Source organism: Papio anubis, chromosome 2, assembly GCF_008728515.1.
Source record: "Papio anubis isolate 15944 chromosome 2, Panubis1.0, whole genome shotgun sequence".
Taxonomy (NCBI): domain Eukaryota; kingdom Metazoa; phylum Chordata; class Mammalia; order Primates; family Cercopithecidae; genus Papio; species Papio anubis.
The window spans coordinates 21296924-21314175 of NC_044977.1; the positions used below are offsets into that span (position 1 = coordinate 21296924).

Below are 17252 nucleotides of genomic sequence, written 5' to 3' on the forward strand. Positions count from 1 at the left end.
ACAGGCATGCCCCACCACGCCCAGTCAATGCTTGCATTCTCAGTAGAGACAAGGTTTCACCATGTTGGCCAGGCGGGTCTCGAACTCCTGACCTCAGGTGATCCACCCACCTTGGCCTCCCAAAGTGCCGGGATTACAGGCATGAGCCACCTCGAGAAGTGGCATAGCCTGGACACTGCACAGTGGAATTTATATAGGGATGTGATGTTAGAGAACTACAGAAACCTGTTCTTCCTTGGTATTGTTGTCTCTAAGCCAGACCTGATCACCTGTCTGGAGCAAAGGAAAAAGCCTTTGACTACGAAGAGACATAAGACGATTGCCAAACCCCCAGTTACATGTTCTCATTTTGTCCAAGACCTTTGGCCAGAGAAGAGCATAAAAGATTCTTTCCAAAAAGTGATATTGAGAAGATATGAAAAATGTGGACATGACAATTTGCAGTTAAAAAAAAGGCTGTAAAAGTGTGGATGAGTTTACATAAGGTGCACAAAAGCGGTTATAATGGACTTAACCAATGTTTGACAACTACCTAGAGAAAAATATTTCAATGTGATAAGTATGTGAAAGTCTTTCATAAATTTTCAAATTCAAACAGATATAAGACAAGACACACTGGCGGCGGGGGGGGGGGACTTTTAAATGTAAAGGATGTGGCAAAGCTTTTAACCAGTCCTCAACCCTTACTACACATAAGAAAATTCATACTGGAGAGAAACGTTACAGATGTGAAGAATCTGGCAAAGCCTTTAAGCTGCCCTCTAACCTTACTACATGTAAGATAATTCATACTGGAGGCCGGGTGCGGTGGCTCATGCCTGTAATCCCAGCACTTTGGGAGGCTGAAGCAGGTGGATCACGAGGTCAGGAGATCGAGGCCATCCTGGCTAACACGGTGAAACCCCGTCTGTACTAAAAATAAAAAAAATCAGCTGGGCATGGTGTCGGGCGCCTGTAGTCCCAGCTACTCAGGCGGCTGAGGCAGGAGAATGGCGTGAACCCGGGAGGCAGAGCTTGCAGTGAGCCAAGACCGTACCACTGCACTCCAGCCTGGGCAACAGAGCAAGACTCCGTCTCAAAAAAAAAAAAAAAAAAAAAAAGGGTAATTCATACTGGAGAGAAACCCGACAGATGTAGAGAATGTGGCAAAGCTTTTAATCACCCCTGAACCCTTTGTTCACATAAGAAAATTCATACTGGAAAGAAACTATACAAGTATGATAAATGTGGCAAAGCCTTCATTTCATCCTCAATCCTTATTTAACATGATATAATTCATACTGGAGAGAAACCCTACAAATGTGAAGAATGTGGCAAAGCTTTTAACTGTTCCTCAAACCCTACTATACATAAGATAATTCATACTGGAGATATACCCTACAAATGTGATCAATGTGGCAAAACTTTCACTTGGTTTAGTCAAGCCTCAGTAAATGTAAGAGAACTTATCCTGGAGAGAAACCTTACAAATGTGAAGAATGTGGCAAAGCTTTTAACCGGTCCTCAGCCCTTAATAAACATAAAAGAATTCATATTGGACAGGAACCCTACATAGTAAATAACGTGGCAAATCTTTTAAATGTTCCTCAACGCTTAATAAGCATAAGATAATTTACATTGGAGAGAAACCCTATAAATGTGATGAAGGTGGGAAAACCTTTAACCAGCCCTCAACTCTTACTAAATATGAGAATTTATATGGAACATAAACCCTACAAATATAAAGAATGTGACAAAGCTTTTTAAAGAAGTTCTCAACCCTTATTACACATAATTCATACTGGACAGAAACTCTACAAGTGTAAAGAACATGGCAAAGCCTACAACAAGTTCTCAATTCTTTTTTTTTTTTTTTTTTTGAGACAGAGTTTTGCTCTTATCACCCAAACTGGGGTGCAATGGTGTGATTTCGGCTCACTGCAACCTCCGCCTCCTGAGTTCAAGCCATTCTCCTGCCTCGGCCTTCCAAGTAGCTGGGATTGCAGGTGCCCACCACCACACCTGGCTAATTTTTGTGTTTTTAGGAGAGATGGGGTTTCACCTTCTTGGCCATGCTAGTCTTGAACTCCTGACCTCAGATGATCTACTCGCCTCAGTCTCCTAAAGTGCTGGGATCACAGGCATGAGCCACCATGCCTAGTCATAAGTTCTCAATTCTTAAGAGACATGGTGATAATATATGCTGAAGAGGAACCCTACAAACCTGAAAGATGTGACGGTGCTTTTACCAACACCTCCAACTTGTCAATACATTAAAAAAAAAAAAATTATACTAGTGTGAAACCCTAGTGAAATGTACAAAATGTGACAAAGCCTTTATATGGTTGCCACACTTGATTGTAGATTGTAGGTAAGATAATTCATACTGGTAAAACTCCTACAAGTGTGAAGAATGTGGCAAAACTTTTAATCAGTGCTTACACCTTATTTCACAGGAAAGCTATTACCCTTGAGAAAAGTTGCACAAACATAAAGAATATGGAAAAGTCATTAATGCTAGTGATTTTTGTACATTGATTTTGTGTCCTGAAACTTTGCTGAAGTTGTTTATCAGCTGAAGGAGCTTTTGGGCAGAGATCCTATTATCTAGAAAAAATATATATAAATATATATATATAGAATCCAGACATAGAATCATTCTCATCTGCAAACAGGGATAGTTTGACTTCCTCTCCTCCAATTTGAACATACTTTATTTCTTTCTCTTGCCTGATGGCCCTGGCCAGGACTTCTGACAATTAATTTTTAGGACCACTTTACAACACTTCTTGAATATTTGCAGTCCCCTACTATTTGTAATAGTAAAATATTGGGACAATTTGAAATGACCAACAATTAAAAATTTTTAAAGACAACCCAAATATCCCAAAATAAGTGGAAGAATTAAATTAATGAAATTATGGTAAGTGACAAAATAGTACATATTATGTAATATCCCTTTGTTTTAATGTATCTATATATGTATGAAAAATATGCAATGATATATACTATACAGTGAGTGGCAGCTGTCTCTAAATAGGCAAGATTATATGTGTTTGTAATATTGTTCCTTGACTAATCTGTTTGTGGTTTTTTGCTTGATTTGGTTTTTGAGCATAACATGCCCACCTGACTGTGTAATAATAATTAATACATTAATTAATAGAAAGTCCACTGTTGAATACTTATATTGGATTTTCCTCCCCGCTGGCTAATTACTCTCACATATTTAGATTATCCAACTTTTTGCCATCACAAAGAATTCAACAGAAATAACTGGGTAAGCCTGAATTAAAATAATAAAGTAAAATAGGAGAGAAAATCCCGAAAAATGAATAACATTCCTTAAAGAAAAAGAATTGCAAAATCACCCCAGACATGCCCAAATCAGTAAAAACCAGTGGCCAAAAAAATATTAATTTTAAATCAATTCATTCTTGAGCTTTCAAAGCAATGTTGACTACATCACAAACTACTATTATTTGCAGTTTCCAGAATTTAGGATTAGGTCTTTGTCTGCATGGCTATCAAGTAAACAACAGGTACTTCATGTCTTATTAATGTGCTGTTTTCTCTGTGAAGCCTTTCCTGATTCCTACAGACATTGATAGATATCCATTGCCATATGCACCCTTCTTGTACATACTTCTGTTTTACATTTTACCATAATATAAAGTAAATATGTGTCTGTCGCTTCCATTGGATTAAAAGTTCCCTGAAAGCAGAAACCATATCTTAGCATTTTTATATTCTCTGCCCTATCCCTAACACAGTGAAATATTAATGAAACTGCTATAAAAAATGCCTGAGTTACTAAATCTGACACAGTCATTTCGACAAACATTTAAGTAGATATATGGAAGGTATAAAAGGAACTAAAACTGTGGCTCTTCACCATAAGAAGCTTAAAAGGTTAATGGAGAAGTTTATACAAGAATATAAGTAATTATAAAACACACAGAATAAATCTTAGAAGTACAAATGAAGTGTTACAAGTGTACAGCAAAGGGCGAAGTTAATTCTGTCTGAAAACGAGGGATCAGGGAAAGTTTCCTGGAAGAGTCAGTAGATCAGAGAAGCTTTAAAAGATGATTAGGATTTTAAAAGGTAGAAAATGTAAGAAAATATAGAGAACTGGCTGAGCACAGTGGCTCATGCCTGTAATCCCAGCACTTTGGGAGGCTGAGGTGGGCGGATCACTTGAGGCCAAGAGTTCAAGACCGGCTTGGCAAACATGGTGAAGCTCCGTCTCTACCAAAAAATATAAAAATCAGCCAGGTGTGGTGCCACGCACCTGTAGTCCTGGCTACTCGGGAGGCTGAGGCACAAGAATCGCTTGAATCCAGAAGGTGGAGGTTGCAGTGAGCCAAGATCAGTGGAGGGCGCCACTGCCCGCGAAAAAGAATGAGACTCTGTACCCCCGACAAAAAAAAAAAAAAAAAAATAGAGAAAGAACCAAGTAGAATCCAGTCTCACTTTCATATACGGTAGGTGAGGAGGAGTATTTTTTTTTTTTAATTAGAAAAACAGAGTAGCATTAGTTCCTGGACATCCTTAATTTAGAAATTTGGAGAAGTCATTTTACAACTGATTAAACAGACAAAATGAGATTTCTTCTTTATGTTCCAAACTATACCTGGAAAAAAATTTCACTTTACCGTCAGATAACTTTTAGAAACCAAAGATTATCAATAAATGTGATTTTTTCCATACATGATTTTCATTAGAGTAGTCACACTAGGTGGGATGTTAGGAGGGGAGAATTAAAGACACATTTCAAATTAGGTATAATGACTTTCAACATATCCATAGTGTCCCATATAAAATAAATCTTTATTCTTATTTGTCCTAAGGAAAAAAAAAGGAAAAAAATTAAAATGCCTTGTCCAAGATCCAAAACTAAAAGAAAATTAAAGAAAATATACTTACTGTAACACAACCTTTAGAAGCTCCTTTAATTTTACCAATATAAACAGAAGTAAATATAAAATCCAGTTGTAGATCCATCTCATTACTAGGCATAATACTGGAAATGTTTTCCATGACAGGATTATATGGGCATAATTCAGATGACATCTAACAAGGAATAAATCATAAAATGCATATAACTCTAAGTATTATATAAATACTGAAAACGACTTTCACCATCAAATTCCTCTTTAAATTACTATTAGTAAATTTTTGAAGAATTTTATACTGCTCTTACTGTGAAGAAATAGTTATCTAGATTTTTTTTCTGAAAAAATACGACTTACCTTTGAGAAAATTACACTAAATAGCTGAATGCAAAATTAATTCCAGAAATATATACTCCTCTGTATCAAAAGCCATGGTTTCACATTCAATAGTCTCTAATAGGTTTTATTCATTTTTAACTTGACAGAAGCAAGTTTTAAACATATATTGTACTTTTGTTTAAAATGAGTTTTTAAATATATGATCTCTTTTAATCCCCACAACCACCCTATAGGCAGGTTTTTCAGTTTTCCATTTCATAAATAAAGTTAACAGATGTTTAGATTGGTTAAGCGACCTGCCCAAAATCATGCGATTTGTAAGAAGCAAAACAAAGATTCAAATGCAGGTTTCTCTCTCCAGGTCCAGTGTCACTTCAACCATAAAAACTGTTTCCATTAACCAAAATAATGTTCTTGCTACTGTACTTTAAAGATTTTTTATTTTAGATTCAGGGGGTACATGTGCAGATTTGTTACAAGGATAATATTGCATGATGCTGAGGGTTGGGCTTCTATTGAACCTATCACCCAGATAATACCCAACAGGAAGTTTTATGGCCCTGGCTCTCCTCATCCCCCCCTACTTTTGGAGTCTCCAATGTCTATTGTTCCCATCTTTACGCCTGTGTGCTACTGCACTTTCAATACGCCATGAAGGAATGTAAGTGCCTAAGAACCATCCATTATATCAAATCTATATACTCTATGTTTGAAGACAACCAATCAGAAATGGCTTATACTTGCCTAAAATCTCAAAAATCATATCACTTCCACTCAAGTGACCATATAACTTTGCTTTTAAATTATAACAGAAAACCAAGCAATATCAGCAGCAACTCTTCCCCACTGTTTCTTCTGAATTTTATACTACTTTCAGATGACTTTTTCAACTTTTTCAAATGTGCCGAACCTCTGCACATTATGCTTAACACCACACATGACCAAACAGATTACTACCAAAGCAATTATTATGAACATGTACTCACTCCTCTCTTACCTCTAGCAATTGTGACTAATCCTTGTCTAAAACATATCATACTCATTATTTTAAACCCAGCTCATAATGCCATTTACCTGCTTAATTGAATTTCTTTGTCATTCTCATGTTTTATTGCTTAGTGTACTATTAATATCTTCTTATTCCCTAAGTAAAAAAGGGAATCAAATCAATCAAATCAAATCAGGTAGCTCCAACAACAGTCAGACAAATAACTGTGGGCTTTTTTAGTGATCAAATGAGAAGTTGGTATAGAAATAATTTCTCACTGGGCTTCACATTTGGTAAAAATTAGGTGGCTCCTAAAAATGACCAATCCATACTTCTCATAATTCATTTAAAACTGGAACAAGAGAGAGCATAGAAATGTGGCATTCTGCCTTATGGTAGATCTCCACAGTATTGGCTGCTTGGTTGTGATTATGAATTTAGTAAATTCTAAAAGATACGTTATTTTCTTATAATATGATCATTTCGTACTGCATTGTCAATTTACACCCTGCCAAGGCCTAATTCTTCTATAAGTTTAAATTCATTATCAACAATGACACTTTTAATTATACATGCAACTAAACCATCAAGTAGGATATTGACTCAATCTGGCAAAAATGGTTACATTTTTGCAAAAATTCAGAACAAAGCTGCTGAAGTGATTTCTACGTGGAATACCAAATACAAAAGCAAATACCCATGACACAATAATCAGACCAAACTGTTTTCATAGATCGGGCCAACTCTTCATCATACTCTGCAAAATAACAGCCTCTGACATTATTCAAAAACAAAACAAGATAAGTTTACCATAATTCTGCACTGGTGGTCAATGATCTTTTCTTACAAATAGAATAATCAGAGGCTAATAACAAGAAAGAGTACCAGCTGGGAGCAGTAGCTCACACATGTGATCCTGGCACTTTGTGGGGTGGAGGTAGGAGGATTGCTTGAGCCCAGTAGTTAAGAGACCAGCCTGGACAACACAGGGAGACCCTCATCTCTAAAAATAATATATATTTTAAAAACATTATCCGGGCATGCTGGCACGAGCCTATGGTCCCAGCTATTTGAGAAGCTGAATGAGAGGACTGCTTGAGCCCAAGAGGTTGAGGCTGCAGTGAACCATGATCATGCCACTGCACTCCAGCCTGGGTGACAGGGCAAGCCCCTGTCTCAAAAAGAAAGAAAGAAAGAACAAATACTGACAAAAAATGTTTTGAACCTTATTTTAGACCTACTCTCTTCAAAGGACTGACTTAATTGACTGATACTAAACTAACACACTTCCATTTACTATTTTCTATAAGAATGAAGAGGCAGAGGACTTACCAAATTTGACAGGTTTCTGACCTATATCCCCAAAGCCATGTTCCTTCCTCTATATCATACTGCCTTCGTAATATGTGAGGAAAAGGAGTAATTCCAAGTAGCCATAATACTCCAAGACCAGACATATAAATACTAGAAAATGTTTTTAATTCTACAAAATGTTAGTGAAATGTCCAATGAAAGCCAGAAAAAAAGAAAAATATTCAAGTAATAGAATATTTAGACTGAAAAAATATAAATCACCAGAAAAAAATGGTATAATCTTTTCATTTCAAAATAAAGACAACTACATATTTCATTCAAACTGCTATAATTGTCTCAAAATTCAAACTAAGAAAATTTCTAATTTTCATTACAATATTCAGCTTGATAAAACAAGTAACAGTCATTAACCAATAGTGTATATTTCACTGTTAATCTGGGAGAAGACAGAAATAAATTACCTGTACAGATTCACGTGAAATCAACGGTAGTTCTGACAATGCTGATTCAGAAGTACTCTCATTTTCATTAGTTGTCTCATGGTCTTGCTTAGATTGTAACTTAAGAATTTCTGAACTTTTATGCTCAACAGGTCCTTCTTCATCACTGGAAACAACAACTAAGAGGAAAAGAAAAATGTATTTTTATTCTTTTTTTTTTTGAGACACAGTCTCCCCATCTTGGCTCACTGCAACCTCTGCCTCCCGGGCTCAGGCAATTCTCCTGCCTCAGCCTCCTGAGTAGCTGGAATTACAGGCATCCGCCACCACGCCCAGCGAATTTTTGTGTTTTTAGTAGAGGCGGGGTTTCAGCATGTTTGTCAGACTGGTCTCAAACTCCTGACCTCAGGTGATCCTCCTGCCTCAGCCTCCCAAAGTCCTGGGATTATAGGAATGGGTCACTGCGCCCAGCCGAAAAATGTATTTCAAATGTGTAACAATCACATATCAAAAAAAGAACTTTCGGTTGGGTGCAGTGGCTCACTCCTATAATCCCAGCACTTTGGGAGGCTGAGGTGGGTGGATTCCCTGAGGTCAGGAGTTCAAGATCAGCCTGGCCAATATGGTGAAACCCTGTCTCTAGCAAAAATACAAAAATTAGCCAGGCGTGGTGGTGCATTCCTGTAATCCCAGCTACTCAGGAGGCTGATGAAGGAGAATTACTTGAGCCCGGGAGTGGGAGGCTGCAGTGAGCCGAAATCGCACCACTGCACTCTAGCCTAGCTCACAGAGCAAGACTCTGTCTCAAAAAAAAAAAAAGAACTTTGTAATTATTGCAATTTATTTTTAATAATCCTGTTAAACTTAATCACCTAAATTTATTCAATTTAGAAACAGGCCTATCATTTGTTATCTGATTTACAGTAGTTATAGACAATGACTCCATATCAGTGCAATTATTCAGCAGTTACCTGTACCCTTACCTTCTAAAGAATAAAGATGTTTAAAAATGGATAAAGCCATGAGGAGGCCTTAGGAACAAATGCTAGTTCTCACAGTGTATTGTGCCATCACTCTAAATTGTACCTTAAGTCCTGTTACATGAATTGCTTCAAGGAATGGGAAATTAATAACTAGGGGAAGATGTGGGAGACTATTCGCTGGAGATCCTTTAAAACCTTTGGAATTTCTTTGTACCATGTGACGGCATCAACTACTCAGAAGCTGATTAAATCAAAATTAATGATAATAATTAGATAGCACTTAAACTCTGCATACTTCATCAACCAAATGACATTAATGATGGTCCTTAAAGAATCTATTTTAAAACTACTGAGTGAGATTACTGTGTACGAATCTAAGAAAAAATTACTTCTGTTTTCAAGTCCTCCATTAGTTTACCTAAACCGATATTTTAAAACTCATGAAGGAAACTCCAAACCCCAAGCCTTTTTTCCCTAAAGTTAATATATTCCACAATGATGTCATAAACAGCTTATGGCCTTAGCCAAATTTGTTCAAGAGGAAGAAAAAAACAACTAAGTGAAGCAGAGGAAATTAAGTAACTTTATAATCCTCCTGTCACTTACTTGGTTCAGCTGAGATCAATGATTGGTTCCCTTCATTATGTCCTCTTAGAATAGGCTTTTCTATTGTATTCAACTCATTCTCATCCTTCTCAACCAGGGAAGAAATCCCCACAGTATCAATGGAATTAGAGTTCTCAACAGTTTCAGTGGTTGAACAGGCAGAGGCACTTTTGGTGGTGTTACTCAAAGTCAACTCCTGACTGTTAAGTGAGGATGGTATAGTAAAATCACTTTTTGTAGGTTTAGTTGTAATTTCTTCAGGCAGTTTTAGATCCTGATGACAGTTTTCACTTGACTTTTCAAACTCAGTGGATATTGTTGAGTCATCTTCTTGTTTTTTCTAAACATAAACACATAGAAAAAAATAGTATTTTTCAAATTTGGCTTGCTTAAACCATTTTTAAATTTCTAAAAAAAAGTAAAAATATTGTATCACTTCTGTAACTACATGGATAGAAAACTAAACAATTATACCACATTATACTTGCCAATGTCTCCCAAGTATAAAGATATGGGGTTTGATCTGTCCAATCGGATGCCTGATAATTTTTTAAAAGGTGAAATTGGGAGATTTCCATCATTACAAATGCTTTGTCAGACAGTCTCCCACGATCTAAGTCAACTTTAGAATGAGAAGATGTATTTACGTATTTTTATTTTGCAAAAGTAATAATGCCAATGTGACTACTTTGGTAAAACTACTTTGGTAAAAAAAAATTTTAAATTAACAATATAACAACATTGAAAATTATGAAAATCAATCATTGCCTTCAGTATCTCATCTACTGTATAAATCTAAATCCTGCTTATAATTACAACCCAAAAACATTACAAGATCCTGAAATGATTTATGGATCAAAGAAATTGAAAAGCTGTCTTACTGTTTTATTGCTATTTATATACTAAGTCTTTGAAAATAAAAAAGGTATGTATTTAATATGATAATTCTTTACTTACAATAAATTCCCTAAACTCTAAATAAACAGAAGCTTAAAGAATTTGATAAGTGAATTGCTACTGATAAAATAAATCTAATAATAATTTTACAGAGCAAACAAAAAAAAGCAAGTGATTAGACAGTATGAATTGTATTTGGGTGAAATAAAGAAAAAGAAAAGTCTAAAGGATGTACAACAAACTACTAAGGAAAGAGTGATACAAGAAAAGGAGCAATTTTAACTTTTTTAATCATTCATAATATTTGAAATGTGTTCCAATAACTCTGTATCACCGAGAAAAGTTACATTTAAAATTGTTTTTTAATAATAAAGCTAACAGTGAACCCCCAAAAAAAGAAATCTGATAATAAAAGCTGAAAGCTAGAGGAACATTATTTGGCCACAGTCAACTCATTTTTATCATAGCATGAAATAATTTCCTATAGTATCTAAATACCTCTACTTACTGTCTGTTCTGTTGACTTATCCAAAGAAGCACAATTTTGGAAATCAGGTAAATTATGTCTAAGCCTTCTCTTTGTCTTCCTGGAAATCAGAGTGGGTTCCATTTTTGAATCAGAATATTTAACAGCCTTGTTTCTGCTTTCCTGTTCGAGATGATCACAACCTCTACTTCCACTGTTAAGGTCTTAAAAAACAAATGAAGTATAAATATGGACAAAAAAGTATAGAGAGAATCTCTTTTAGAAGAGCTCGAAGAAACATCATCGAAATTGCTATACTACTTCCAAAGCTCATTAAAATAGAAATATACCATTAAATTCTCATACTGACACTGGATGAAGGTAAAGGCATGCCCTATTTTAATTGGCATACACAAAGTAAAATGTTCATTATACAATAGTTGTGAGGTGAGAAAAATACATAAAGAAGAAATATCCTTTTTCATTGTAGCCAAAGCAAAGCCACCAAACTGTTTTTCCATTTGCTATAAATGAATTTGGTTATACTATCAAAAAAGGGGAGGTCTTATTAAAATCTAGAAAATTCATGTCTTAAAGTTTGATAATTCAATGTGACTTTATAAACTAGTCTTTTAAAATGTAATTTACATAAATACATATTTTTAGTGGAAAGGGACTACAATTTGAGAGTGTTGATTGCTGCTCTTTAAAAGGAGCCAAAATACCTTTGCTCTGTAGTTGGCTATAATATGTGATCATTCACAAGGTTGCCAATTTACTTACCAATAATCAAGACCCTGTCATTTTAAATCTCCAATTTACTCAATAATCAAGACCCTGTCATTTTAAATCTCCAATAAATCCATCATTCTAGAGAAGTACATCCTTTTTTAAGTCAACAAGAAATCATTTTGAAACTCATGCCAATCATTACTAAAAATACTATTTGTTATCAAATACATGTACTGTACAAAAATACCTTCCAAAAGTTTCCACCTAATTAACTAAAAGTTATCCTGAATTATTTTGCTTTCCAAATCTATGTCATACAAGTACCAACTCCAAGTTTATGCACAGCAAGTCACAAAGCAGTTGCCTTTAATTCACAATTTTCAATTCATCTGACTGGCCTGACTTCTCCATTCATGGAACGTTCTTCAATACTACACATCTTCTCTTCGAACTATTCTTGCTTTTACTGTAGCTTCAACAATTCCCAATAACTAATATTCATGATAATCTGTCTTTGACATTACTTAAAGGAAGGCACTGGAATGGGATTGAGGGTAAAAATTCCGAGAGGGTCAATAGCAGCCTTTCAATTTCCAGAGAAAACACCTTACTCACTCCCTAAGGAAAATAAAACTCCCTCCAAATCATCAACACAATATTTAGGACAGCACATTAAATTTTATATGTAATATTGTAAACTATAAAAGTGGTCTAATACAATTTCTACACACAACGTATCAAACTATAATTTCTAAACATAAATATTATACTACAGTAAAATGACTCATGAAAGGAAAGGGGCTTGAGAAAAACTTGGGTTATACAGGAATTTTCTTTTAAAGAATTTATTATTTGCACATCGGTCAAGCCTGTCTCATGGAAAAATGAGTAACTTTATTATATAGAATGAAATATTGTAAAAATAGATTACACCTGCATCATATATAATTTAACCTGCAAATATTACTAGCATATAAAACTAAAAAGGTGACAAAATCCTTTAAATAAAAGAATATTAAGTATTTCCAAGGTATTATGTTGGTGAAAGCAAATTCCACAAGGCAAACTTAATGTGCTACGGAAAAAAATGGTACACCTAAGGTTTAATTCAGAATTTCCATTAATTTACAGGTTTTTTTTTTAAATGACTGGTATCAGATGTAGGAGAGTAAACTTTGCTTTAATAAAGATCTGATAGCTAATTTTATTAGAAACACTTTCCCTACCAGTGGTGGTACCTTCAGGGATACTGAAAAACTAAAAAGTGTTTATTTTGTCATGTACTTTTCCCTGATGCATGTCTAAAATGCCACTGTGACCTTAAGGTAATACTCCTGGGTATAAATCAGAAAGTATTTTATTCAGGTCAATGTGAGGACTACTGCTTTCCTGGGTACAGTAGGAATCTTTGTCTTGATAGTATCTGAAATGAGCCCACTTGTACAATTACTTATATTTTTACTTGGTAATCAATACAGTCATCCCTCAGTATCCTCAAGGGATTGGTCCCAGGGACCCAGGATACCAAAATCCATGGATCCATAAGCCCCTAAAGGTATAGTATTTGCAAATAACCTATATACATTCTCCTGTATAGCTTAAATAATCTCTAGATTACTTATAATATCCAATACAAAATAAATGTTATGTAAATAGTTGTTATACATATTTTTTATTATTGTATCATTGAAGTTTTTCCAAATATTTTCCATCTTTGGTAGGTTGAATCTGCAGGTGCAGAACACAAAGATACAGAGAAATGACTGTAATTATTTCTAAGAAAGTACAGTTTAAAAGAAAAATGCTTTTCATTATACATTGACAGTGACTAATTGGAAGTTTGTCTGTACAAAGTCACAGCACATTCTCCAAAGACTGCCTTTATAAGAGTTTCCGCTGGTTTCTTGTACAAATATAAGTTATTAGTCTAGTTTCATTAAAAAAATATTTTTATTAAAAAGGCTACTGAAAAGAATCTTTAAATAGCTGTGCTCCAAATGAAGTGCAATGAATTTCTGCATAGCGCCGTTAAAATACTTCTTTGTATTATGAATAACTTATGAAACCACTCAAAACTAAAATAGTGGCCAAGCGTGGTGGCTCATGCCTATAATCCCAGCACTTTGGGAGGCCAAGGCAGGCAGATCGCTGGAGCCCAGGAGTTTGAGACCATCTGGTCAACATGGCAAGACCCTGTCTCTGCAAAATACAAAAAATGAGCCAGGCATGGTGGTGAATGACTATATAGTCTCAACTACTCAAGAGGCTGATGTGGGAGGATCACTTGAGCCCGGGAGACAGAGGCTGAAGTGGGCTGTGATCATGTGTGATCATGCCACTGTACTCCAGCCTGGGTGACAGAGTAAGGCCCTGTCTTAAAAAGAAAAAGAAAAAGAGAAAAGCAAGAAAGCAAGCAAGCAAGCAAGCAAGAGACCTCAACAAACATTTGAAGCTATCAATAATCCAACAGACCCCTGAAGGTGTTAGTTTCACAAATAAATAATGTAAAATTGTTTTTCTCCAAGTATCAGTAAAATATTTTTAATTCTTGAAAGAGAGACAAGAAAAATAAGTCAAATCATAAATCCTATATATGCAAGGAGGCCTACAAAAAATTTGCCCAAGTCTAGGAAGTATTTACCTTCAAATTTGCTAATAGTGGCTTGTTTGGCATCCTCCTAAAGTTGAGAGAAATTCTAATGAATAGAGAATGTATTTCATGGTAGGCAAACAGACAGTGATAAGCTAATAATAAAAACCCAGTTAGCAGTAACATTAATATCCATGGAAACAACACTTAGAAATAGCTAAATTAACATAACTTCATAGCTATATCCAAGTCTCCCCAAAGAAGAAAAAAAAATATTAAAATTTAACTTTTGGGATCAGTAAATAAATCCGGAAATGAGTACTATACTACATAAGAAGGTTTAGCAATTTTCTTTGTGTTGCCAAATAATCTCCCTTTACTTTCACATATCCTTTCAAAGTAAAATAAAATAATTTCTTTATAACAAAAATTAATACAATAAGCAAAAATTCAAATTCCAACAGTTTACTAAGGTTCACAAACCTTTAGGCTGAGTATCAGACATTAAAAGAGAAATGTCATCATCCTTTCTTCGTTTTTCTTTATTGTGCACAGCCTGCTTCACAGAATTGTCATCTACTGTCTTACTTCGTTGTGAGCCCCTGCAAAAGAGAATTGTATTATACTCAATTCTAATAAAGCCCAAATGAATTTAGAAGCCAACTATCATGTATTTAAAAATCCAACAGATTAGAAACACAGTCCCACATGGCAGACTGTAAGAGCTGGGTAGTAAAAAAAAAAATTGAACTCAGATTTAAGAAATAAGTTATCCTCCCTTTTCTACTTTTAAATTCCCCATGTGTGTTTTGGGGGGAAAAAAAACGAGGTATCAACATTGGAGGACTGTGCACACGCAAAATGAGCAAAAGAGTAATACTATATACAGTATTAAATAAGTTAGGTTTAAAAAGTAAAATTCCAAGGACACAAGTACCTCAATAATCAAACCTATGTATAGTCAAACAATTACAAGCCAAAGCTGAATGTTAATATATTTCAAGCATGGTTCATATGTCCAAAAGTAAGTATGGTAACAAATTTTCAATAGTATGTGGTAATAAATTTTACCTATAGAAAAAATAATTTAAAGTCTAAGGTACTGGTAAAATAACAAATTTTGGAATGACAGTCAATGTTATTGCTAATAAAAATTCAGAAACATAAAACATACTATAATGTATAAGTGCATATGTATGAAACAAAATATAAAAATTTAGACTGGAAGGAGTCAAGCCTATTTGGATAGTAGAGAACTCTAAAGAGGGAGAGTATTAGAATCAGGGAATATAAAATAAGTAAGTTTTCAACTTTCTATAATATTTCTTTAAAAACAAATTTAAATCTGAAAAAAATAGGAATTATATTGGTTAAATCTGAGTGATATGTATTGGAATATCATTCTCTATACTTACGTGCATATTTAAAGTATTTCATAATTTAAAAATATATAAATTATTTACATCTAAGGCAGCTAGTGTAAGTCAAAAACAAGGACTATAAAGACCAATAGCACATAATGCTTCTTTGTTTTGAGAGAATTATTTGGAAGGGAAAAAATGACTTACAAATAAAAAAAAGCTACAGTATCCGAACATCACCAGTGTAGTGTCATAGTTAAAGAAAGGGTTATAGGTGCTATTACACTGCTCATTTTCATATTTACTTTGGTACAATTTTCTTTATTTTCAGATTGGAAATTAAAAGGCCAAATAATCAAAATCATAAGGGTGAGCCAATTTTACTTGCAAAGAGGTTCTGACTGAGTCAAATCATTCCACTCCTTAACTCTCAAGAATTATTCTTGAAGAATAAGGGCATCTAAGCAAATTTATACCATAGAGTTGTGTTTACTGAAAATGAAAACCAAAAGAGAAGTCAAAAAAAATTTGTTCTCCCTGAAAGAATTATCACTACAGGCACTAGAAACAAAAATAGAATGTGACCTAAAAGACGATCTAAAAAGATGCTTAGGTACTTATGTTTCCCCTGATATAAGAAGCAAACAGTATAATAGTCCTCGTTTTTCTAGCACAATGAACATTGAAAAACAAAATAAGATTTCACATGTAAACCACTTTAAAAGTTATATGGTTGTAGAAAAAAGACTTTATAATAGAGGATTTTCTTGACCAAATGCTAAGCATTAAGTAGTTGGCATGAAACAAAAAATAAAAATGAATAAGTATTTTCAAAAGGTAATGTCATATGATTCAAATGCACATACAGTGAAGCCAAACACATCTGTCATATAATCTCAATCCAAATAACAGTTTTTTGCAGAATATGGCAATCTGGTTCTAAACTACACATGGTGGAAAGTCATATGTTTAAAGATAAGGATAGCAATGTTCAAACACTGTTAGCTTCCATCCTCTTATAAGAAAAGGAAATGAATGGACTGGAAACACCCAAGTTCCTGAACAAGAAATATAAACATTCACATTATTCAAGTAAATGTAATAAAAGCTCAAAATAAATATTTTCCAGTGTGACAAAATTCTAAGAAATTTTTTAATACTCAAGCAAATATATTTTAAAATTATAAAAATGTATTAAAATAGTGTGGTACTAGAATAGAGACATATCGACTATAGAAACAGAAAACAGAACCCAGTAGCAAACTTTCAAATATATGCTCAAAAGATTTTTGACAAGGATGCTGAAACCATTCAATAGGGAAGGGACAGTCTTTTCAATAAAGGGTGCTGTGCACAAAGGATAGTCATATGCAAAAGGAAGAAGTTGGATGGTTATCTAACACCATCTACAAAAATTAACTCAAAATGGATCAAACACCTCAATATAAGGCAGAAAACTATAAAACTCTTACAAGAATACATAGGGGAAATCTTTATGACTTTAGGTTTGGCAGTGATTTACTGGATATAACAACAAAAACACAGTCAACAACAAAGATAAATTTGAATTCATTAAAATTAAAAACTTATGGCTGGGCACAGTAGTTGATGCCTGTAATCCTAGCTACTTGAGAGGCTGAGTGAGGATTGCTTGAGGCC

At 34.4% G+C, this 17252-nt stretch overlaps 1 protein-coding gene across 8 annotated transcripts in view; it reads right to left on the reverse strand.

Moving 5' to 3' along the window:
* The window catches only part of SENP7 (SUMO specific peptidase 7), a 197867-nt gene that overhangs the window by 39854 nt on the left and 140761 nt on the right, over positions 1–17252 (reverse strand). For all 8 annotated transcript variants that reach the window (XM_021933988.2, XM_021933986.2, XM_021933985.2 and 5 more), the window contains 5 exons: positions 14716–14834; positions 10953–11134; positions 9548–9887; positions 7980–8137; positions 4909–5055 (listed from right to left, as the gene is read on the reverse strand). In XM_021933988.2, coding sequence (XP_021789680.1) covers positions 4909–5055; positions 7980–8137; positions 9548–9887; positions 10953–11134; positions 14716–14834 — 946 coding nt within the window. The remainder of the gene's footprint in view (positions 1–4908; positions 5056–7979; positions 8138–9547; positions 9888–10952; positions 11135–14715; positions 14835–17252) is intronic.